This window comes from Lagopus leucura, unplaced genomic scaffold, assembly GCF_019238085.1.
Source record: "Lagopus leucura isolate 7727_CA_CO unplaced genomic scaffold, USGS_WTPT01 Super-Scaffold_100009, whole genome shotgun sequence".
NCBI lineage: Eukaryota > Metazoa > Chordata > Aves > Galliformes > Phasianidae > Lagopus > Lagopus leucura.
This window is the reverse complement of record NW_024962266.1, coordinates 2,548,087-2,571,262: the sequence shown is the minus strand read 5'-3', so window position 1 is coordinate 2,571,262 and position 23,176 is coordinate 2,548,087. Positions and strand designations below refer to the sequence as shown.

Below are 23,176 nucleotides of genomic sequence, written 5' to 3'. Positions count from 1 at the left end.
GTCTGTGATGTTTCTTTCCTGTCTGAGATCTTGGAATGCTCCCATTGCTATCTGTCTCTGGATCTATCAAGTGTAGGGAGTGTAGGGAGCAAATGTAAAGCTCCTGCAAGCTGCGGGCAGCCCTCCAGCTCGTTTTCAGCAAGCTTTCCTCCCTGACGCACCAATTAGGAAGTCAAGTGATAGGAGGTCAGTAGGCTAGAGTGTACCTTTTTTCTCTTTCCTATTTCCCCTCTCGACTGAAATTATTTTGCTGGCAAAGAAGTCTGTGTCTGTAATGGCTGTGAACTCTTCACCCTGTTCTGGGAGACTGGGTCCGTGTTCAGCTCTGTTTATTCTTCAGCTTATGAAAGCGGCCATCAACCAGGCTTCTGGAAACTGAGCTCAGTATGTGAACAATATTAGTACAAGAAAGTGTCCTGGGGAGAGGCTCCTGCTTTGAAATCATTGCAGAACTGGTAAATGCTCATAAAAAAAGAAATACCTATTCAACCTATTCTGTGGCAGTGGAATCAGTAGGAATGACAGTGAGTTTGTGGTGTGGGGAAAGGAGGCACAGAGCAGGGGACAAAAAGGGGACAATTGGAAGTGTGGGGAAGCAGGAGTGAGGGCTTGGGAGCATCACTGGGGATGGCTGACTGTTGTGGCAGTGATCATCCTTCTTGGGAAGTGGAGCTGGTGATGCTGCCTTCCCTGTATGATGGCATGGCATTTATCCCAGCTGAGAAAAGCAGTCCTGGAGCTCCCAGTGAAAGGTTTGGCACCCATAACCTTAACCTGGGAAGAGCTTGCTTCCTTGCTGCGTGCACTGAAAGCTTGTCTGGGCAGAGGTGTGAAAATCCATTCCCAAGTGGTTTTCAAATGTGACAAAATCTTTGGAGCTGCATGATCTGTATTTCATATTTGCAGTAGAACCTGAAGCACAGTGTGTTTGTATGTTAATTTTTGGTTCCAAATACTCTTTGTAGCTCTAAAATTTTAATTGCAGATTTTTTCCTGTCAGCAAGCCTAACCGAGCAGTATTACTGACAGCTTTCCAAACACTGTCACTAATTACAAGTTTGAAGTTGTCACAATATCAGAGATGGAAATAAAAGAAACAACAGACTAGTGAAGTGAATAGAGCTTGCAAAATGGCATCTGTTTGGGACTGAAAGTTAGACAGGGTGTGAGGAATAGAATGGGAGAGGCAATCTTTACCCTTCTTTAATTATTAGTTTATTCTGAGTGCCACCAAGCAGCTGAATTAACCAGGTGTTGCTGGTTAACAGCAGATGCTGGTAGCATCTGTGTGCAGCTCTGCAAGGAAAGCTGTCTTGGCTGGCTTCCATCTTCTTCACTGTACAGCGGTCTAAATGTGAAATCTCTGTTCATATTGAACAAATTGAGAGACAGGTTCTCCTGGCTTGTAGCTCTGTGTTTTCCAGCTGTTAATGTGACAAACCTGGAGCCACTACTTCTGCATACCATGCTTTTGAGGACTCTCAGAAACTTTGAAGGCCAGGTGCCTGGTTGCCATGAGGGGAGCACAGATGCTCACTGAGCTGCCATGTTGGTGTCTCAGACTGCATGCCTACGGTTAGAGGTTGCTCCTGAAAGCCCAGCCCTTCTCTTCATGTGTTGTGTATGAATATGGGATACTGTTATTGAATGAGGGCATTGTGAAATGAGGTTAGTGGAAGAGGCACTACTTGATCAGAAGGTTTCTGTAGATGTGAATAATGTTTTCACTGTGGGGCTAAGTTCTCACCTCTAACTACACAGCAGAATCCTAGGGAGCTGTGGAGCCGAGTGAGACCTGCTGCCATCCAGGACTGCTTCACTTAGCTCATCTCAGCTGCTTTCTGAAGGCAGTGTGAAGAGCTGCTTCCCTAAAATACTGCATTTTTTCTCTCCTAGACATCTCCCCCGACTTTCCATGACAGCAGAAAGTGCAGCTCACCCCTCTTTCTTGCTGCAGCCTCTATTGACTGCTGGCTGGAAGAGGCTTGAAATAGAGGAGTAGTCTTAGTGTCCCAGAGAAAATATCTGAGACTTCCTTTTCTCAGGGATTTTGATGTCAATGGTGCATTTCCTTATGGAACAGAGCGTTTTGCTTTCATGTCATGTCCTGTTCTCAGTACCACCCTACGTGTCTGTGAGACAGGTCCTTGTTGGTGTGTCATGCTCATGGAATCGTGGATAGGAAGCTCTCAGAGTCTTTCATTTCTTAAAAAGTTCCTATAATTTTCAAGCATCCTTTCCTTCCATGAGAGAGGCATACCTTCTTGCATGGCATAATTTGATGGTGCCTCCTTCTCTTTAAACTAAGGGTAAAATCCACATTCTGCTAATGTTTCTGTTACACAATTTATCCAGAGATTAGCAGACCCAATCTGTTTTCTGGGCTCAGCCATCTCAGCTCTTCCAGCCTGCTGTGGAGAGCTGGCAATGCCGTGCTGTCCATGCTGCACAAGTCGTGGTGAGTCTTTTATCTGCTCACACATGACAGTCTCACTAACGATCTGCACACATGGGGGTTCAGGCTTACACTGCTTTTTCCAGCACACACAGCCTTGGTGAATGGGCAGGCTCTCTTCTAAGAAAGCAGACACCTTTGATTGTGCAGGACTCTGCTTGGGACTGCATTCCCAGGCTGGGCAGTGTGATTGATGAGAGGAAAGACACCAGAGGAAGTGTTTGATTTAGCACTTCCACCAGGAAGCTCCTATCCTGAAGGAGCCACAAATACCTTCTTCCTCCCTTGTATTTTTCCACAACGTCCCAGGGAACAGTAACTGAGCAAACATTGCAGCCGTGCTGTGCCGCAGCATTTCCCACTGGTGCAGGAGTGAATTAAGAAATAATATTCTCCTTCTGATTGTGTGCATTATGACTGGTAGTCATTCAAACGTGGTCACGGTACAGCTAAGCGAAGATACTTCAACTGCTTAAACAAAGGCTGACTCCAAAGTAGTTGGCAAGTCTTGCCTTTCTAGCTTAACAAAGTACAATGCAGGGAAGCAGGACTATAATGAATCCAAGAGTTAGGAAATGTTTGGGCTTTATTCGAGGATGCTGATCTTATATGCTTGGGAGATGGTTATTTTTTAATTTATTTTCTTAATTGCTTTATGTATTACTATTTGATATCCTGAATTTAATAGAAAGGTCTCAGTATTACTTAAACGGATTTTGATTCTTCAGTACTGTGCGTTCTGGGGCTGTAGTTGGATTTACTTGTAGTAGAGCAAATCAGAAGCAGCTTCACTCAAGTCCCTGCAAAATCTGAGTGATATCTTAGTAAGATTCCATGCATAGAAAAGAACAAATTAAATTCTGTGCTCAGAAACATCCTTGTACTGCCTTCATGAGGAATATGAATGTCGTGGTGTTTACATTTTTATATAGATACATGCAATTGGCAGAAGCTGTACAAGCTATGTGCTCTCTGTGTATTTGCTTTCAGTGCAATAGCATCAATCTTACGAGCGTGGCTCGATCAGTGCTCTGAGGACTTCAGAGAGCCTCCCAGCTACCCATGTTTGCTGAAGTTGCTGGAATACCTGCAGAGGAGCATGCCTGGCTCTGACCCAGAGAGGAGGGCACAGAACCTTTTGGAGCAGTTCCAGAAGCAAGAAATAGAAAACGATTGTAAGCTACCTTCCTTTCTTTCTTTCCTTGTTTTCACATGCTGAATGGTACCTTGGGATTTACGTAGACTACATTTTATTAACACTCACGCTAACTGGTAATATTGTGAGGCTCAGCAGTGACTTCATTCTTTTTTAATTTCTGAATGAGACATCAGGTTCTGTGTGAATAGTACAGTACAGCGTGGGAGCCTTCTGTTCATTCTGGGAAGGACTGGGAGTCCCAGCACTTATGATGTTCAGCCAAAGTCTCAAGACTGCTGCAGCAGCTGAGTGGTTAACTGTCAGCAGATTCCCCATTGTCACAGAGTTAAAAGAAACAAGCTGCTATTCAGCTGGTCCTCTTACTTCAACCCTCACAGCAAAAAAAAAAAAAAAAAAAAACCAACAAAAAATCAAACACAAAACAGCAAAACCAAAATCAACCCCAAATCAATAAAAAACAAAACCAAAAAGCTCATCTTACTGGGCTGTGACAAAATACAGCCTGAGTCACACAGCCTTGTTGCTATGAAGCTTTTCTTCCTAGTTACCACCATGTCAAAGGAAGTGTATGTGGCTGTTTTTTCCTATTTGAGTGGCTGGCTGCTTGGTATCCAAGGACAGAGGAAAAGCTTACGTTATTGGGGGTCACAATCTACTGAAACAATAGAGAACTGTGGTAATGCAGATATGCTGTGTGCGGTGTCAAGCTTGACACATACCCTTATCCTGCTTCATAAGTTTCCTGTGCCATAAGCTGAAATGTCATAGGAGGTCCCATAGTGTGTGAATGGGAGCTAAAACCAACTTCCATGTTTGGCAGAGAGGCAAGTGGGAGTAATTCATGGAATAAAGGATAAAGGAAATGAGAGAAAAGAAACATTTCATTCCTAGGCTAAAGTCTTCCTTGCTGAATGTCCCAGAAATGCTATGTCAGTGCATAACGTGGTGCAGTGCCAACTTTTCTTGCTCATTAACACGTGTGTAAGAATCACACAGAGCCCAAGCGGTCTCCTTACTGAACACAGGTAAGTGAGCTGGGTTGCTGACGTGTGCCCATTGATGTTCTTCCCTGAGTTCAGTTCCCACAGGTCAAACAAAGACAGCTCAGAAGAGCTATATTCGGATTCATCTGTTGTTCAAAGTGAGCAGCTGTTCCCAGCAGCCCTGCTTTCTGCGTTTGTTTCCTAAAGCAACAGTTGAAAAGGCTCTTTTCTGAGTTATAGACAAGTCAATTTGAATGGTAACATTTTCCAAATTGGGGCAGAATAGAAACAGTTAATTAGAATAAAAGGAGAGGAGGAGAATGCAATTAACCTGAGAGGTCTATGGAGAAGAGTTTGAGTTGTGGCTTATTTTATCATCACTCCATCTTTGCTCATTTCTCCAACTTCTTTCAAATCTTGTAATGTATGGCTGCAATCATATCTCAAGACGGCTGATAATTATTGTTCTAAAGCACTAATGTGCTATAAATTTACAAATTTAGGTCCTAATCATAGACTCATAAAATGGCCTGGATTGCAAAGGACCACAATGCTCATCCAGTTCCAACCCCCTGCTATGTGCAGGGTCACCAACCAGCAGACCAGGCTGCCCAGAGCCACATCCAGCCTGGCCTTGAATGCCTGCAGGGATGGGGCATGCACAGCCTCCTTGGGCAACCTGTTCCAGTGCCTCACCACCCTCTGGGTGAAAAACTTCGTAAAATCCATCAGATTGGTTTCTGTAATCAAACCTCCATTCAGTGCTGCTATCACCCATCCCAGCAGAGTAGGTGGCAGTGCCAGCTGCACAGCTAAAAGCTGCTCCCAGCCTCAGCAGCAGCAGCTTGAGCAATACAAAGCAAGGTGAGTCAGCCTGGGTCAGACAGAACCACAGAATTGCTGGGGTTGGAAGGGACCTCAAGAGATCATCGAGTCATCAAATGGTGCAGTTGGAATGTACAGATGGAAATCGTGGACATATAATTTGTTACAGCAGAACTGTAGGAAGTTACACTGATAATTACGTTTTGCAAGTTTGTGAGAGCCAAGTATTTTAAAAAGCAGCAAAGTACTGCTATCTGTCTTGTTGCTTTAATGTTTGCTCTGCTTTAATTGAATACAAAGGATTGCATAACGTACTCTGAAATGCACTGCTTGTTTTTGTTAATGAAATCTCTCTGGTAGTAAACACAATGCTTTTGCTGTTAGACTTCAACAAAAGGGAAAGTCCAATTTTCTTTTTTTTTTTTTTCTCCCCATTCTTTTGTACTTATTGTCACCTTCCAGCAAAAGGGATTTGAAGAGGATTTATTTTAGGGATTTTCTGTTTGACTTCCTCCTTCACTGTGGGCATATTTCTTTGTGGCTTTTTTTTTTTAATGTGTCTTTGTTCCAAACTGTGGTAGCCAAAAGGTGACACAGGAACATCTGGGAAATGGTGTGCAATGCTGGAATAGCTTCTCTTCATTATTAGCCATGTGGTCCATATTGTGCCACTATACCTGATACATTCTTTTCTTTCCACATACAGGAGGTGAACTCTGGGTGTAAGAACATTCCTCATGCAATGGTTTTGGAATGTAATCACAGTAACAGCTGCTCTGATTCACTGTTTACTAAGTCATGTTTTCCATCCTGCACAGATGAGTTCCATAGCACTTCCCCCTGTAATCTGTATGATGAAGAGGAAATGGAAATCAGTGGTCCAGAAGAATTCTCTATTTTCCGGGAAGACCTTGTGGCAGAGCAGCTGACGTACATGGATGCAGTATGTACAGTATATGTACTACTTGAAATGCTAGGGGAAATACTGCTGAGCTTCTGAGTTTTTTCTTGTGTTATTCCCTTTTTAATGATTTCAATATAAATAGTGCTCCCGAATAAGTCTAGTTCTGGGCCACAGAACGTAGCTCTGCTTGGTCATCCAAACCTCCTTCATTTGCTGGGCTTTCTCCTTCAGTCATTCTGAAGATTAAAAAAAAAAAGACAACAAATAAAAGAAGTGGACAATGTTTGTGTATGCTATGTATATTATGTAGCCTTTTTTTGTGTGTGTTTTTTTTTTTTAATTTTTTTTATTATGTTGTTATGTGGTCTAAAAACGTATACATACTCCAATTCTGATTTGGTTTGTCTGTGCCATTTTACTTCAAAACAGCATTATTTTTTAACAAATTTCCCCTCAGTTGCACTACTAATATAAATGTGTCTCTTAAATTCCAAAGGTTTAGCTGGCAGTTATTCTAGGGCATCAAGCCTACAAGCAGTATGCTGAAGTTTATATTTTAAGCTAAGAGAAAGCAAATATTTATATTTTAATATGTCGCTGGACTTCTAACATGCATTTCTTGCAAACAGTAGAGACCTAGGAGGATCCTGCTGACTTAGACACCTCTGTTTCACTCTAGAAGCTCTTCAAGAAAGTTGTGCCCCACCACTGTTTGGGATGCATCTGGTCTCGAAGGGATAAGAAAGAAAACAAGCACCTGGCACCTACCATCAGAGCCACCATCTCTCAGTTCAACGCGGTTACCAAATGTGTTGTCAGCACTATCCTGAAGAGCAAAGAACTCAAAACACAGCAGAGGGCCAAGATCATTGAGAAGTGGATTCATATTGCACATGTAAAGCATTTATTCTGGATTGTTTGATGTTCCTCATGCAGGTGCTTTGGAGTGAGGGAGACGAAGAAGGGATTGTGTGCATTGATCTCAGGCCAAACTTAGCTCTGATTCTTTCTAGATTTGGCCAGCTTTCTTGCTAATAGAAGATTGATACTGCCACCTTTTCCCTAGTTCCTTTTCCCATACGGAAATTGGGTTGATGTTTGTCTCTTTGCAGGGTGGGGAATGCTAATTAATAAATGAGGCAGATAATGTGCCTTGCAGATGGGGAGCGCTGCACACTTGATAATGTAACATTGATGGTAAGATGGATATAAATTCAATCAGTTGAGTTCCCTGGTAAGAAAGTACTGCTCATATCAGTGATAGAAATAATGTGGTGGTTGATCCCCACTACACTTCCCTTATCAGGCAGTGCAGTGACAGGACAAGGGCTAACAGTTTTAAACTAAAAAAAAAGTAATAATGGGAGGAGGAAATTATGTTTGGTAGGGGTGGTGGGGCACTGACACAGGCTGCCAAGAGAAGCTGTGGTTGCTCCATCCCTGGAAGCGTTCAAGACCAGGTTGGAGATTGGGCTTTGAGAACCTGGAGGTGTCTCTGTACATGGCAGGGCACTGGAACTGGGTGAGCTTGAAACTCTTTTCCAACCCAAACTACTCTGTGATTCTATTATATCACCAAATGTTAGAAGAAAATCAAATAGAAATGGAAAACTGGCAGTGGTGTAGGCAGTAGGCAGAGTGAGCTTTGCACTTCACTTGCCTTGGCTGTTAATATTCAGTCAGTGAGCATCAGCCTCCCTCTCCTGCATGTGCAAATGATGTAAGAGGGGAAGCCAGGTATGGTGGAAGACAGCGTAACTGTTGTGTTTTCATACACATACATTTAAATATACGTGTATGTATATATGAAAGTTAAGTACTAGATTTTAAGTGCAGAAAAAAATAACTTCTCAGTAGTAGTAGCCTTTTTTATCATGAGAAAAAAATGAAATTATTGTTTATGCTCTTTTGTTCTGAACATTTCTTGAGGCTAAAGAGTCATTTGCTTACTGAATTATTCCTTGTTTACATTGGGTCTGCAAACCAGCTGGGTTTCGGATGGGGCAGGTGGACAGAGCAAGTAGTGGTACGATATGGCACTGGTCTCATCATCTTACTTTTCTACTTTTTCACTGTCTTATATTTATTTCTCTCTAATACATTCTTCCTTTTCGCCTCAATTCCTTTGTCTTTTAAGAGATTGTGCGTTATCTTGGCACAGCAGAGTTTTGCATACCTTCTTTGCATAACTCTAGTTATCTTATTTCTTAGACTTTATCAGTTATATTTTACTGTAAGCTTTTTAATAAGTCCCTTTCAGGGCTGCTGGCACCTAAACCTAGGTCTCCTTTTTGAAAGGAACTTTAAAGCACTTTAATATGGATATCTGTTGACTTTGTTTGAAGAATCACATGGATTCTTTCAAAGCTCTACAAAACAAGCAGTCATAAAAGGCTGAAGCCAAACAGAGACCTTCCAACCTTGACAGTGCACGTCTGTGCTTCCAGAGGCAGCATTGTTAGTACTGGCACTTAAGCTCCAGCAACTGCATGGTTCAGAAAACTGGTATGGGGAAGTTCTTTCACCTCTACTTCGGCACTTATGTCGAATCGTTATCTGCTGCCCACTTTATAGACCATGTGAATGGATTAGGAAGTTTGATTCTTATTTCCTGTGTGCAGATCTCCAGTTAATGGGGCCTTCCTGGAGCACGCTGGGCTGCAGTCTGGGCAAGCAAGCATGGAGCTGCATCTTGCTCATCAGAGGGCAGCAGGAAGGGCCAGGGAAGCCAGGCCAGGCACCGTAATACTTGTTCTGTGGATGGAGAACTTGGTTCTTCACCTCTATAAATCCAATCTCCTTTTACTTAGTTCATGCACTTAATTAAAAACTCCAGTCTTTGCTAGGCACATGAAAATGCATGTGCACACTCTGCAGAATAATTGCACATGTAAAACAGCTACTTGCATATAGAGTCAGCTGCCCACTTCTGAAGAAAGTTGCTTGCTTTGTGCATGCAAATGAGTGTTTGGAATAGTTAGATGCCTGAATTAGAAAATAATCCACTCATTAAAGTGCAGTTATTCACTGACAGCTAACTCTGTATCTTAGCAGCGTGGAGTTCTGCATTTCTTATCTGTTCATCAATTCTGGATCCAGTTTCTTAGATTACAAGGAAAGCTGAATAAACTGCAGCCCTCTTTGCTCCACCTCCCTCTAAGCAGGAGCCAATTTTATTCAGACAGTATTTTCTTTAAAAATAAAAAGTAAAAATGGAATAATTAGTATCCTGTTATGCTTAATTAAAAAAAAAAATCCAAGTTCTTTTGGAGCACTTTGCAGGATTCTTTCTGGTTTTCCCCTTGAGAAGGACGCAGCGTGAAATGAAATCATTCAAAGCAGTCTAAAAAATTCTTATATGCAAATGGGAGTTTGCTAAAGTTTAGGCAGCAGTCAGTTAGAACACTGAGAACATGAAATCCAGTATTGAATTCCTAATGAGCTTTTAGTCATATGACATGCATTTTAAGTCAAGATTATTCCAAATTGGAGCTTCCAGTCATAACTCCTGTCATACTTGAGAAAAAGAAATGTTAAGAATTTGCCTCTAAATCTATATTCTTCACAGCCTGAATTTCAAGCTGAACATGAAGAAAGAAGGGTTTTGTTCTCAGAGGTGTCAGAGCTGTGCCTTCTTTGGCTGCAAACCATGCAAAATTAGCTTTCAGGTCTTGTGTGTCCTACCACATGATCTTGAACTTGGTCTTCACAAGTTCTTCTTAGCCATATCTTAGTCTGGGGTGGTGAGGCACAGGAACAGGTTGCCCAAGGAGGTTGTGGATGCTGCATCCCTGGAGGCAGTCAAGGCCAGGCTGGATGTGGCTCTGGGCAGCCTGCTCTCCATAGGAGATTTTGCCACAGCAGAGCTCCACAGGAAATGCCCATGAACCAAATCTCTCTGTCAGGATTTGATCCCAGATCTGGAAAAACTTAGAAGGTTTACTCTTTAACAGGGTGCACGTACTTGAATAACTGGTTATTCCAATCATGTCTTTAGTTTTAATGGACTGAGGGTTTACATTTGAAATACCACATACAAAGAGGTGAAGCCTGTTTTTTTTTCCCCTAAAGAGCATAAGGGGTTGGTATCTATAAAGGGATTTTTAGGAAGCGTAACAATTCTGCTCTTTAGCCTGGCTTTTTGAGCTCAGTTCAACTTATTTTTTTCTAGGGCTGGACTCCATAATTCTGCAACGTCTTCACAAGTACATGAAAGTGAGGAAAACAAGATATAAGTGCCAAAGCCCATAAAGCATTTGGTGTTTGGAGGGGGGATGATATTTTTGATGCTCGGTATTTGTACAGCTGCTTGCTTAGCAGGGAGAATATGTAGCAAGCATGACACCGGTCAAACAGAACAGCACTAACCTAGCCATAATGCTGACCTTTAATGCTCCTGTATTTCTAACCACTCCTTTTGCAGGAATGTAGGATCCTGAAGAATTTTTCTTCCTTGAGAGCCATCGTTTCAGCACTGCAGTCCAACTCCATCTATCGGCTAAAGAAGACCTGGGCAGCTGTTCCAAAGTAAGCCCCCCCCCACCCCCTTGTTTTGACTGTTCCTGTGGCTGGCCCCAAAGGCAAGAAGTGCTTTTTCTCTTTATCACCTTTTTCTCAGCCTTCCCACTCTGCTCCTTCATGGACATCTGTTCTCTTTCAGGAGAACCTGTCATTCCTGTGAGGCTCAGACCCCTTTTTTGGGTCTGACTGCTCCTCTTTGCTGTTCAGGGATCAGCTTGTTCTCAGGGGGCACTGGGACTCTTCCATCCTTTTCAGCATACTGATCTCCCACAGCCCATTGCACTTTCCTTCCACTGCCCTGTTTTCCTGTTCAAAATATTGCTATCTCAAGTCTGCAGTCCTGGACGACAAAAAGGATCTTATGCATCAAATGCTTCTAGCTTTCCAGAGAGCATCCAACAAGGCAAAAATTGAGTACTTGGGATATGTCTCACAGCAAGTATTCTGCTCCTTGTTATCCATTTATCCACTTTCCTACAGGAATTTTATACTAGTATGACTGAAAATCCTATTCAGAGTCTGAATCTTAGTACCTGTAGCTTGTATGGTGCTGTCAAATAAAGCTCTGCCTTTTCTTGGAGCACCACAAGGTCTCTGGAGGGTTCCTAGGAGATGTGCTGAATCTCCTTGAGTGCACCTTGATGTTATTTTTTTTATATGCTTTGCTGTTATTGATTCATGAGGGAGAAAAAAGGCTGAAGAGCAATCTGATCTGATTTGAAGTGCTTACTAATGACCTAAATTATTCAATTCTTTTCCTGTGCAGGGACAGAATGCTGATGTTTGAAGAGCTGTCTGATATCTTCTCAGATCATGACAATTATTTGACAAGTAGGGAGCTGCTAATGAAGGTGAGAATTAGCTTGAGTTGCAAGGCTCATAATCCCAATGAAAGCTGAAGCTGGCCCATTTTCCAAAACTCATCCCTTCCTAAGCTACTGCAGTGCTTCAGGGGAGAAACACTCTATCGCTTGTAACACTTTTCTGCTAGGATGAGGTGATTTCATTGTTCATCTCCGAGCAGATCTGGAAAGGTTCAGGTTTGCACTGCTGAGTGGAAAGCAGCTCCAGCAAGATTCTTGACTGGGTTGCACCGCTGTGACTTCACTGGAACAATGCCACTGAGCTTCAGCTGAGGAATTACACCAAGATGTTTGTCCAACTGTCCTGTACCTTCCTTGGAACCAGAAAACAGGGCTGGGAATCTCGATGGAACAAGCTTCCTGCTCTGTGTGTGGCCAAATGGACAACAAAGCAGACTCTGTCTGGAATAGTTTGACTGGTGTGCTCTCCTGGGCAAACCCCAGCAAACTCAAGAGCTTGAATGGAGTGAGGAAGACTAGCAGAGAAGCTTATATTATGTAGCATCTGAGGAATGTGTCAGTGGCAATTTTTTATTTTTATTTTTACATAAGAAGTTTCTCTAAACCAGCTAACTAGTCTACTTTTTGGCAGTTCTATCCAGTCTATCTGGCATTTGTACCTAACCCTTGATATCTGAAGCACTGTTAAGCTCTAGAGTGATTGGTGAGTGCATTCAGAACTGGCAGTCTGTTGTTTATCACCCACTTACAGTCAGCCTGTAGCTCAGTTTTAAAGCAGGTGAGACAGTAATAAGCGTAGAGGAAAAATGTGTGTTTGGAATGGTTTGTTTGAACTAAATATTAAAAGGACGAAACAACCCAATCCAAGCCCAGACCTTTTGGCTCCCAGCACATCACTCTCTCCAGCTGCTGTAAGCAGATCTGCAAAACATTTTGAAAGCAGTGAGAGGACAAAAATTCCATAGAATTAGCTAGAACTCCTCTCCTAGTTCTTGTGGACTGATTTGGAATGATTGGAGGATTCACATATGCTGCATCCTCCCAGTCCTTGCTTTGTGTCTCTATAAGCAGTTTTCCTGAGGAGGTCGTGTTTGACTTTGTCTATCCGTCTTGCAAATTTAAGTGCAGAGCAGAAAAAACACTGCACAAAACAGGTTGTCTGGCACAGAGAAGGGAGTGCTCTGTTCTCTCCTCCCCAGACAATGGCTCTGCTGTGAGCTGTAGCTTTAGCTTCTGGGCCTGCCTGTTGGCTGCTGCTACTTGTAGGGAGCATGTAAACAGGAGGGGAACGGCTGTTTATGAGGGTGCATAGTGGTAGGACAAGGGAGAATGGTTTTAAACTGAGACAGGGGAGGTTTAGGTTGGATATTAGGAAGAAGTTTTTCACACAGAGGGTGGTGAGGCACTGGAACAGGTTGCCCAAGGAGGCTGTGCATGCCCCATCCCTGCAGGCATTCAAGGCCAGGTTGGATGTGGCTCTGGGCAGCCTGGTCTGCTGGTTGGTGACCCTGCACATAGCAGGGGGTTGGAACTGGATGAGCATTGTGGTCCTTTGCAACCCAGGCCATTCTATGAGTCTACAGAATCTCATTCACCTTCCAAGATCTTGAGGACGTGGATAATTCTTTTCCATTGCTCATTTTTCAAGTCAAGGAAGGAAATGCAGAGTTCAATCCATCTGTTCATTAAGTGTGACTGGGAGAAGTAAATGTAGTGAGAGGCTCTTTATAAGTGCAGGCTGTTGTTTTGTGCAAGGTTAAAAAGACACTGATGATTCATGCCATATCTATCTGGCCATTGGAAAAAATAACAGTAACTCCCAGCATCCCATATGGATCTGGGGAAATAAAGGCTGCAGATGTATTGTGAAATAGCTCATCCATTCATAGGAATTGTGGAGATCAAAACCTATTACTTCCATTTCCTGCGTGTTTTTGGATTAGTCAATAAGCCACAGAGGTTAGTTGGATCTCTGTGTCACAGCCTAAGAAAAACAGCAAAGCATTACATAAGACAGAGATGTTTACTCATAGCAGTCCTCATCGGGAAATTAAACAGAAATCAGAGAAGCATACAGACACCTAAATATGCCTAAGCATCTCAGATTTTAACTCTTAGGAGACTTACGATAGTGCTTAGCTTTGGCCAGAGCTGAGCTATTTTACAGAGAAATTCCCCCATGGTCACCTGGTGGGACGTTGCCAAAATCCCCAGGTAGTGCACAAGACCCAGAAAAGCAGCACATGCATATATGCCCAAGTAACTGTGCTAACCTAGCTTGCCTTGTTAAATACATTTGCAATGATTTTACACAGACGTAGTTGCCAGCTCACCACTTACCTCCTCCAATAACTGCCTTTTACATCCCTTACAGGAAGGAACATCCAAATTTGCAAATCTGGACAGCAGTGTGAAAGAAAATCAGAAAAGAACACAGAGACGTCTTCAGCTTCAAAAAGATATGGTGCGTCTGGTGCCCTCCTCTCCTTTTTGAACTGGGAACGTGGTTAAGTTTACCATGGTGAATTATGAGAGAAGCAGAAGCTAGAAGGGTATCTAAAAAAGGGAGCATGCAGGAGGTGATGCTCTTGTGGATGCCTTCTGTCACGCAAAAAAATCACTAATAATCAATGCTGTTGATTAGCTGATACCAAGCAAGTGAAGCGCAAAGCTTAGACTGACTGTGTCACACTGAATGTGTTACACTGTGCTGCCAGGCTGTGTGAGCTGTGGGTTGTGGTGCAAACTAGTTCTCCTTGTGCTCCAGTAACACCTGTCTGTGTACTGAGGTGCCAAAGGAAACAGACCAGGCATCAGCATAGGCAAGGTGCTCAGGGATCTGGTGCTGAGAATGCTCCAGGATCACAGGATCTGGTGGATGTATGCAGTGTATGCAGGGAGCACACTGTCTTTCCTGGTGCCGACCTTCCCTTGCTCCCTGACAAGAGATAAATGGGTGCATCAGGCTGCTACTCCTCTCCCCACTTGTGTATGTTTTACATCCAAACCAGCTGTTGGGGATGGATGCTGAGCCAAGTGCTTGGCCTGAGTTTCAAGTCTTGCAGAGATTTACAGACCGTGTCATGTAAAAGAGGGACAAATGAGTGATGTGTATAAACATGTGCTCGTCGCTTTCAGCTGCCTTGTTTCTGCCTCACAAGCAAGAACCCCATCAATTTACCCTTGTTATCCTTTAGAGAGTAATGGGGAAAGCTACACAATTGTTTCTTAGTAAAATATGTAATGTAAATACTGGGATTCTTGTGATAAAGAAAATTAGCTCTGACCAGAGCAGAAATCTCATTTACTTTTAAACAAGCTCGTGAAGCTTCTGACAAACCAGCTTGAAAACTGCACAGAGCTTCACAGAGATTGCTTTGTAAAATGTCTGGTTTCCAATCTGTTGGTGCAAATGGCTTTTGTCTCAAAGTTGGCAAAGATTTAAAAGAACAGGGGAAGAGAGATCTGGGATAGGAAGGCAAAACTGCTGAATATGATTTTTTGTTTGTCTTTTAGTTTGACTGGAAAAAAATACTGATCCTTTTGGATGGTAGGAACAAGCATTTCCTTCATGAGTGTAGGAACGGCCTGAACTCTATGACTGGTTGCAGTCTAGAAAGTTAAAATTTGAATGCTAAGTAATTAAAATGCAGTGGATGACTGGGGGAGAAATTAATTTTTCTTGGAGGAAAAATCTGTGACTTGATGTACTTGATTGTCACATAATATAGCAGTGTAATCGAGTGAAATCCCACCAGAATGAAGCAGAAAGAGATATTTCCACCAGCTAGCCTGGATTGCTCCAGCAGGTAGTGGAGGAGCTCTCAGTGCTCTTCCCACAAGTAGGGTTTCCCAGTGCCTGTTAGAAATATTGCAGTATAAAGCCACTCCTCAACGTCTGCAAAAGCATCCTGCTTCTCAATAGGATTTAATTTGAATTCCAGCCTACATACCAAAGGTGATGCGATGAAAGAAAGCTTCAGTGAAAAGACTGACATTTGGTTAAGCTGCTTTTATTTCTTCTTTTAGTAGTTTTTGAGCATTCTAATTACTGTTTCCCAGTCCATCCAACGCTGCTCTCCTCGTTTGCAGGGAGTGATGCAAGGCACCGTCCCTTACCTTGGTACCTTTCTCACTGATCTCACCATGCTGGACACAGCCCTTCAAGATTACATCGAGGTAATTTGGGGCAATGCAATCAATCCTGCATGCTCTCCTTGCCTGCCTGGCACTGAGCGCTTGTGTTCGTCTGTCTCCTACTGTGTTCATGTGCGGTTCTCAGATCTGGAGGAACAAGTGAGCACAGGAAGGATTCCAGGAGTCTGGTCACATAACAGAGCTTGAGGAGGGGGCCAATTTTCAGAGGTGTTTGTTTCAGAGCTTTCTAGACACCTTTGAAAATTGGCTCCCAGTTAATGCAGATACTTGAGGAGCCCTGCTGAAGGCACCCAGACTTAATTGTGCCAGTGCTGATGGTTATGATAGGAATGGGCAAATAAATTTCTGTCTGGGCTGGTAAATGCTGCTGGCATGTTTGGTTGTTGTTTGTTTTCCCAACTGCACTAAAGCAGGCTTGAATGAGATCGCTATATATCCATTTTCTTTTTGGCAGTTTCCCATTCATCTGTGCTTTGTGTTCAGCTGGTGTTCTTGAAGCTTGCTGGGAATGCTGCTGCACTCACAGTATAGGCAGAAAACAAGTTTGTTTCCTGCATGCAAGGACTTCTTCAGACCTGATCTCAACGCAGCTTTCTTACACTGGACTTTTCTTCTTGAGCAGATTGCCCAAGAAGACAGATAACGTTTGGAGATTCATGTATATGAGCACTATGGTTTTCATCCAATTGGGAAACAGTATTTTTGAGCCCTTGCTCAGGGCAGGTCTCTGCTCTGTGTTTATGTGCTACTCCATCTTGTTTGTGATTAAATTCAACTGAGCATTTGCTCTTCTACTCTGATCCTTTCTCTTTGCTTCCAACAGGGTGGCCTGATAAATTTTGAGAAGAGGCGAAGGGTAAGAAGCATGTTCTGTGATTTTCAGTTCACTGAGGCCCCTTCTAGAGAATTCTCATGCTTGATGCCTGTTCTCTTTGCTCAGGCATATGCAGCAGCTTGGGACACATTTGTCTGAATAAAGTTGTGCCAAATCTCTGTTCTGGGGCCTGAAAGTGACTTGGATTTGGCTGTGATGGAGCCATTTCCTTCCCTAGCCTCTTCCCAGCTCCATAAACTGTTTCTTGGACTTACCTTTTATGTATAAGTGCATGGTTCAGGTTATTGATAAGAGTAATTTGTGAACTTGTGACCCTTTGCTGTTTGTGGAAGAGGAGCTGCTGTGCTGCTGCTCAGCTGGCTTGCACTGATGCTGGTTGAGTGTGGTTCCTTGTGCTTGTCTTTGAATTGGTGCATCTTTAATAAAATGCTCACATTTCAATGCACAACCAAGCAGAAACCACAGCAGATTTCATTGCTTATAAACTGGTTGTTGAAATAGTTCCTCAGCTGCAAGTGACAGTAAGTTTGTCCTGGGTCTGTTGTTGCATATATTTAGTATATGAATGAGTCTGTTTGGCTTTATCTTGTTTTCTGTTTATATGAATGAATATGTTTGGCTTCATCTCGTTTTCTAAATAGAATTTCTGTTTGATTATTTCTTAGGAATTTGAAGTAATCGCCCAAATTAAGCTCTTGCAATCTGCGTGTAACAGCTATTGCATGACACCAGACCAAAAATTCATCCAGTGGTTCAGGAGGCAGCAGCTTCTGAGCGAGGAGGAGAGGTATGGTTCTGCATCCAGCTGGCAGAGCAGGCTTTGCTTTTCTTACCCCAAGCCCACCTGGATGAGTTATGTCAGCCTTTAGGGATCCTCTTACAGATGTAGCATACACTGCTGCTCCAGCATGGTGGAAATACATCTGTCTGCTGCTCAACAGCTGTAGAAAAACCGCCTAACGCTGAGCAGGGCTTAGTTCTGAGATTGGAAATGAGGGTTCTGACTTTGAAATGTGAGAGCCTGTTGTGTCTGGCCTGTCTGCATACCCAGACATACTCAGACCATGATCCTGAGGGACATCAGGATGCAGAGCACTCAGCTGGTGGACACAGGCAGCAGTAGCCAAGGCAGCTCAGAGCTCATGGTAAAATGGGAGCTGTGTTCCTCTTTGTGGGGTTGCAATTCTTCTGTGAAGTGGGAGTAGTTGAAGATTTCTGAAACGTCTTCAACACGTTGCTACTTTGACATATGTAACTAATGCTACTGTATGTAAAAATTGAGGCAGTGCTCTCTGTCGTGCAGTTATAGCCTCTCGTGTGAGATTGAAACAGCTGTTGACACGAGCACCACATCACCAAAACCTCGGAAAAGCATGGTGAAGAGACTCAGCCTGTGAGTATGACCGGGATGTAGCAGCATTGCATGTGTTGGTATGAACCAGAATGAATGCAACAAGCAAAACTCATTTCACCAGCTGAAAACTTGGCTAGGAACCCAGACCACCATGTTACTTTAAGGAGACACCATCGGCCAGAAACTCTTAATTCTGTCTGAAGCTGTCTTCTTCTATTGTTATAACTGATCGTGAGGATTATTAATGATGAAAGAGATTAGAGACAAACCTTTTTAAGAGTCAGGAAAAGGAACAATTTCTGGATTGGGTTATAAATTCAGTACCTATTGTGCAATAACTTGCCTGAACGCAGTAGCAAAACAGAGTAAATGAGGATAAAGTCTGGCCTGTTATTAGTCTAATTTACTATCCACATGCAAAAATTCCTCGCAGGATTTGACTATGATAATTAAGGTTGGCAAAAAGGCATTGAAAATAGAAACAATCTGCCTAACTGCCTTTAGGTTGGAAAAGGAACATAATCATGGGGACACGGTCCAATTTAGTCTAATAGCTTAAAGATTTGGGTAGGTAAAGAGCTAAGCAGATGTGGAAATAACAAACGAGCAGGAGCTCAGGGAAAGCTGCAAGGAATGAAAACGCAGGTCAAGGGTCAATGTCAAAATACCTTAAAGATGAAACATGTGAACCTGATGTGAGAGGAGATACGAAGGAACTCCCGTGTGTTAGTGGTATCATCAAGATGAGGGGAAAAACTATGAACAGCTCTGTCAGCTCTTAACTGTTCTTTCCTGGCCGTTCTTGTACCTGGCTTCCTCAGGAGAGCAAACAGCCATTCATTTTACATCAGCACTACTGCATATTAGGGTCTGAAAGAAGAACAGATTTTTTAGTCCAGAGTTCTGAGTTCTGATGTGCAAAACAGTAAAATGTACAAATCTGTGGGTAGCTGTTTGGGAAAGGTGTGTTCAGTCCATCCAACTTGGTTGTGAAAAGCTGTGGCACCACGAGCTTTGCAAATAGCCTCAACTCTGAGAGCTTGCACGAGTCTCTCCTTTGGTGTGTGCCTAAACTGATTGTAAGAAATGTCACTGCTGATTGGTCTCTTATTTCTGACTGTTTCAGTGCTCCAGTATTGTAATTTACCATAGCATCAGCTTTGTTTGCACTGTGCAGGCTTTGTGTAAGGAGCTGTTTCATCTACGGGCTGAGTGTATTCTACAAATTAATACTGTAGAAAAGACTGGCTTAATTTTCCTGGAACCACCGAGTGACACCACTCTGAATTGTTTTAAATCATTAACTACGTGCTGACGTGGCATCTAATCCACTTGGTTTCTCTGCTTTATGTATTATACAAGCTTGTTTCCTTTGGCACTCCTTTAAACTTACCTGACCTGCATTTGGAAATGAGTCTCGGTGAGGGAGAGCCTGTCATTTATGTCATCTACACTTTCTTGTCATCTTATTGTGCCTGTGCCCATTTAGCTCAGAGAGAAACTGGTATCTGTGGCAACTTTACTGAGTGCAGGAATGTGCAGCAGAGGTGAATCTGCATTCTGAAGACCTTTGCCCAGTGTATGGGCCACACATTACCCATCACTCACTGTCCTACTTACTCACAGCGTCTCTGTCTTGAGTTCCTTTGTGTCAGAGAGACAGTGGTGTGCAGCAGTCCATAAGGAGTGAGCTGCCAAGCCTCTAGCTTGGTTTGTAAACATGTAATATTTACCATCAGTTCCTGGCAAGAGAGTCTGAAAATGTATAAGACTGAAGAGAAGCCTCGTTTATGACAGTGAGCATTAGCTCTGATTTTGGTCTTGCAGCTGGAGCTTACGCGAGGTCAAGACAGGATTATGTTAGTGTGTAGCAAACTCTCTTGACAAATGATATAAACAGTAGAGAGGAAATGAAAACAGTAGGCCACTAGAGGTAGAAAAGTGAAGCAGTACAAAAGATTTTGCACCGAATGACAGCTTTGCTCAACCCAGCTCTGTTCTGCTTTTACGTTGCTGTTACGTTTGTTTTCTATGTTAGACTATTTCTGGGCTCCGAGGTGATCACCAACAGCACGCCCACCAAAGAGCAACCCAAATCGACTCCAAGTGGGAGCTCTGGTGAGAGCATGGACTCGGTCAGTGTGTCATCCTGTGAGTCTAACCATTCTGAATCTGAAGAAGTCTGCGTCACTCCCATAGACACTCCTGATGAGCCACAGAAAAAGGTACAGCCTGGGGCTTGTTGCCAACACAATTAGACAAAGGCAGGCTTTCCATACTGCACCTAGATGTTTTCCAAGTCTTGAGTCTTGTCTAGGGCACTGCTGTAAAGGCAGAGGAGAGACTCTAAAAATAACTGTGTCAAAATGAAAGCAATCCAGTCGGGTTTTTTTTGCACAATCCCTTTCATGTTGCCTGGATACCAGGCAGACTGCAGTTTGCTTTCTGTGAAACCAGATTTTAATGTGGTGCCTGACAGCGTTTTTGGTTTTAGAGGAGGCTTTGGAGCAATATGAGGTTAATTTGTCTCTCAGCCACCCATCATGCTTTTTGCAAGGGATGGGACAGACTGGCAGCATTTCTACCTTGGAACCATAGGAACTGGGGTGAGGAGCCAGAGCATCCTGCTCGCAGATGGTGGCACGTCTCTCCAGCATGCAGCAGTGTGACATTAGCAGATGAGGATGGGAGGATCTGTAGGCTCCCCCAAACAAAACCAAAGGAAACAGGAGATGGGATCATCTGAACATGAGTGAATCAGCAGTAGGTCATTTCACCCCAGGCTGTCTCGGGTTCAGTGAGCTCTTCTGTGGTTAGCAGCCTGGTGCCATGCTTGTGCTGAAGCAATTGATGTGACATGGCTGTGTTTTAGCTCATGTATATGTTGGTGACAGCACTGGTCTCATCCCAGAGTAGGCAGAGCTGCTGCAGCTGCCCCCAGGAGAAAGGTATTGCACTAGCAAGCCAAGAAATCCCCCCCTTTTTCCTTCTTCTTGCTTGGCAGAGCCCCATACCCTGCACATGGCCAACTGGGATGTCCCCCAGCAATGCGAGTGTAAAGATGTGGGGGTGAAACTGTGTGTGTCTGTGCTGGCAGCAGATGGGCTGGCCATTCTCTGGTACATTCTGGACAGCCAAAGTGTAAAGACAGGAAGGCAGTAGGTGGGATCTGACTGGGGGATCCACAGGGACACCTTCCCTACTGGCAAATTCTTCCGTTTTGTTCTAAGTCACATTGGAGACATTTTAGGGATGTTTGGGCTTGAGCTTATGGCTATTTTAAATGAAATTGCATTTAGTGTTCTTAAACCAAATGGAGCACAAGGTCCCGGACATCAGCATCCAACTCACTAAGTCATTCAAACTTAAAGTTCAGCTGGAGTGGTTGTTAAAGTGGATTTGAAGCATGAGTTGGAGAGGGAACCTCCTGGTGGCAGCTTCTGAGCAAGGCATGTGGAAGAAAATGGTGAAACCCTGCACTTCAGGGGGAGGGAGGGAGGCATAAAGAATAGACAAGGAGCAGGGGCAGACAAGGAAGGGTGTGTCTGTGTATATGTATATTTTCACAGCAGTCACAAGTCCAGTTCCCTGTGCAAATTTGGGTCTTGCTGCAGAGCAGAGCGCCCTTCCCACACCCATCTGCCCCCGGCCACGAGCCCACTCTGTTCCTTGTTTCTGCTGCCACCTCCTGGCCTTCGCACACTGTGAGCAACTCACCAAATTGGAAGCAGGGAAGCACTAAAATGCTGAAATGAATCAAGTCAAGGTTTTTGGTTTTTTTTTTTGTGGGTTTTTTTTTTTTTTTTTTTTTTTTTTTGAGATAATACTACAGCCAATGTGCTGGACAGAGTGCAGAGCAGTGAGGATTTGCACATGCCTCCTACTTTCCTGAGTTCTCCTCCACACGCACAAAACGTCTGGTTTGTAACTGTGTTTTTCTTCCTGTTGTGCAGCTCTCGGAATCCTCCTCCTCCTGTTCCTCCATCCATTCCATGGACACATCCTCCTCGGGGCTGTCATCTTTAACCAACATAATCTCGTCCCCTCCCTTCTTGTCCTCCAACCCCAAGATCCACAAGCGCTCCATCTCTGTGACATCCATTACCTCAACAGTGCTGCCCCCTGTTTACAACCAGCAGAACGAGGACACCTGCATCATCCGAATCAGCGTGGAGGACAACAATGGCAATATGTACAAAAGCATCATGGTGAGTGGTGTGCAACAGCAGGCTGCTCTTAGCCTTCATCCTGCTTTCTTTCTGGGTGATTGCTAAAGCGCAAGGTGGTTTTAATGGTGCAGAGACCAATTGGCTGAGCCAACTACTCAAAAAGGGCTTGAGAGTGAAAATGATGAACGTTTGAATTCAGCATCTGTGGAACGTGATGTGCATAGGAGATTTGAATACAGCAGAGTATCTCCGTGGCACTTTCTAGTCTTGAAATTTATGTTTGTGTTGGATCAAGAAATTTTAAGTGTGATGGGTGCAGGATGTGCTGTTCCTGCCTTTTTAGCCAAAGCCAGCTGCTGCCTCTCCTGCTTGGTACGTGAGTGACACAAGCTCTGCTCAAAGCCTTACCTGGGAGCAAACAAGGGTATTTTTTTAGCAGGTTCAGCTTTTTCATGGTTTTAATGGTCTGCCCTAACCAAATTGCAAAGAGCAGTTCCCTCTGAGGGCCTGCCAGATTCTGCCTCCAAGAGGTAAATCTTCCCTTCGACTTGATAAGGTCCTGCAGAACCTCATGTCTGTCCCTGGCACACCACTGCAGACAGTACTGTAAGTTACAAGGCCAAAAATCTTTGCTGGATGTCAGAGGAGGTATTCAGCACAGTGAGGCTCCAGATTAATTGATGTCTGCAAGCGGCAGATGGGGCAGTTAGTTGTGTGGAAGTTTATGGCTAGCAATAATAACATCTCATTTCTCAGAGTGGTTGCTCAGGGAAGCAGACGGTGTGATTTACTGCTGGCTCTGCCCATACAGCATCTGTCTTCTTGAATTAAAATAACAATAAGTGTCATAAATACCACAACTTAGTAGCTAGGAGTATCTGTCTACTCCCATGTTACCGACCCATCAGAGTTTCTCGGTTCTCTAAAACCTTTTGCAAGGCCAAGTGGGCTGCAAAGAGACAGACCTTTACTGATGATTAAATCATTAT

The 23,176-nt window shown here is 43.5% G+C and overlaps 1 protein-coding gene across 2 annotated transcripts in view; it reads left to right on the top strand.

The window, feature by feature from the left end:
- RGL1 (ral guanine nucleotide dissociation stimulator like 1) overlaps positions 1-23,176 on the top strand; it is a 65,307-nt gene that overhangs the window by 39,531 nt on the left and 2,600 nt on the right. For both annotated transcript variants that reach the window (XM_042873923.1, XM_042873925.1), the window contains 12 exons: positions 3,446-3,630; positions 6,241-6,365; positions 7,006-7,221; positions 10,750-10,853; positions 11,614-11,698; positions 14,046-14,135; positions 15,764-15,850; positions 16,653-16,685; positions 17,330-17,451; positions 17,968-18,057; positions 20,057-20,243; positions 21,972-22,226. In XM_042873923.1, coding sequence (XP_042729857.1) covers positions 3,446-3,630; positions 6,241-6,365; positions 7,006-7,221; positions 10,750-10,853; positions 11,614-11,698; positions 14,046-14,135; positions 15,764-15,850; positions 16,653-16,685; positions 17,330-17,451; positions 17,968-18,057; positions 20,057-20,243; positions 21,972-22,226 — 1,579 coding nt within the window. The remainder of the gene's footprint in view (positions 1-3,445; positions 3,631-6,240; positions 6,366-7,005; positions 7,222-10,749; positions 10,854-11,613; positions 11,699-14,045; positions 14,136-15,763; positions 15,851-16,652; positions 16,686-17,329; positions 17,452-17,967; positions 18,058-20,056; positions 20,244-21,971; positions 22,227-23,176) is intronic.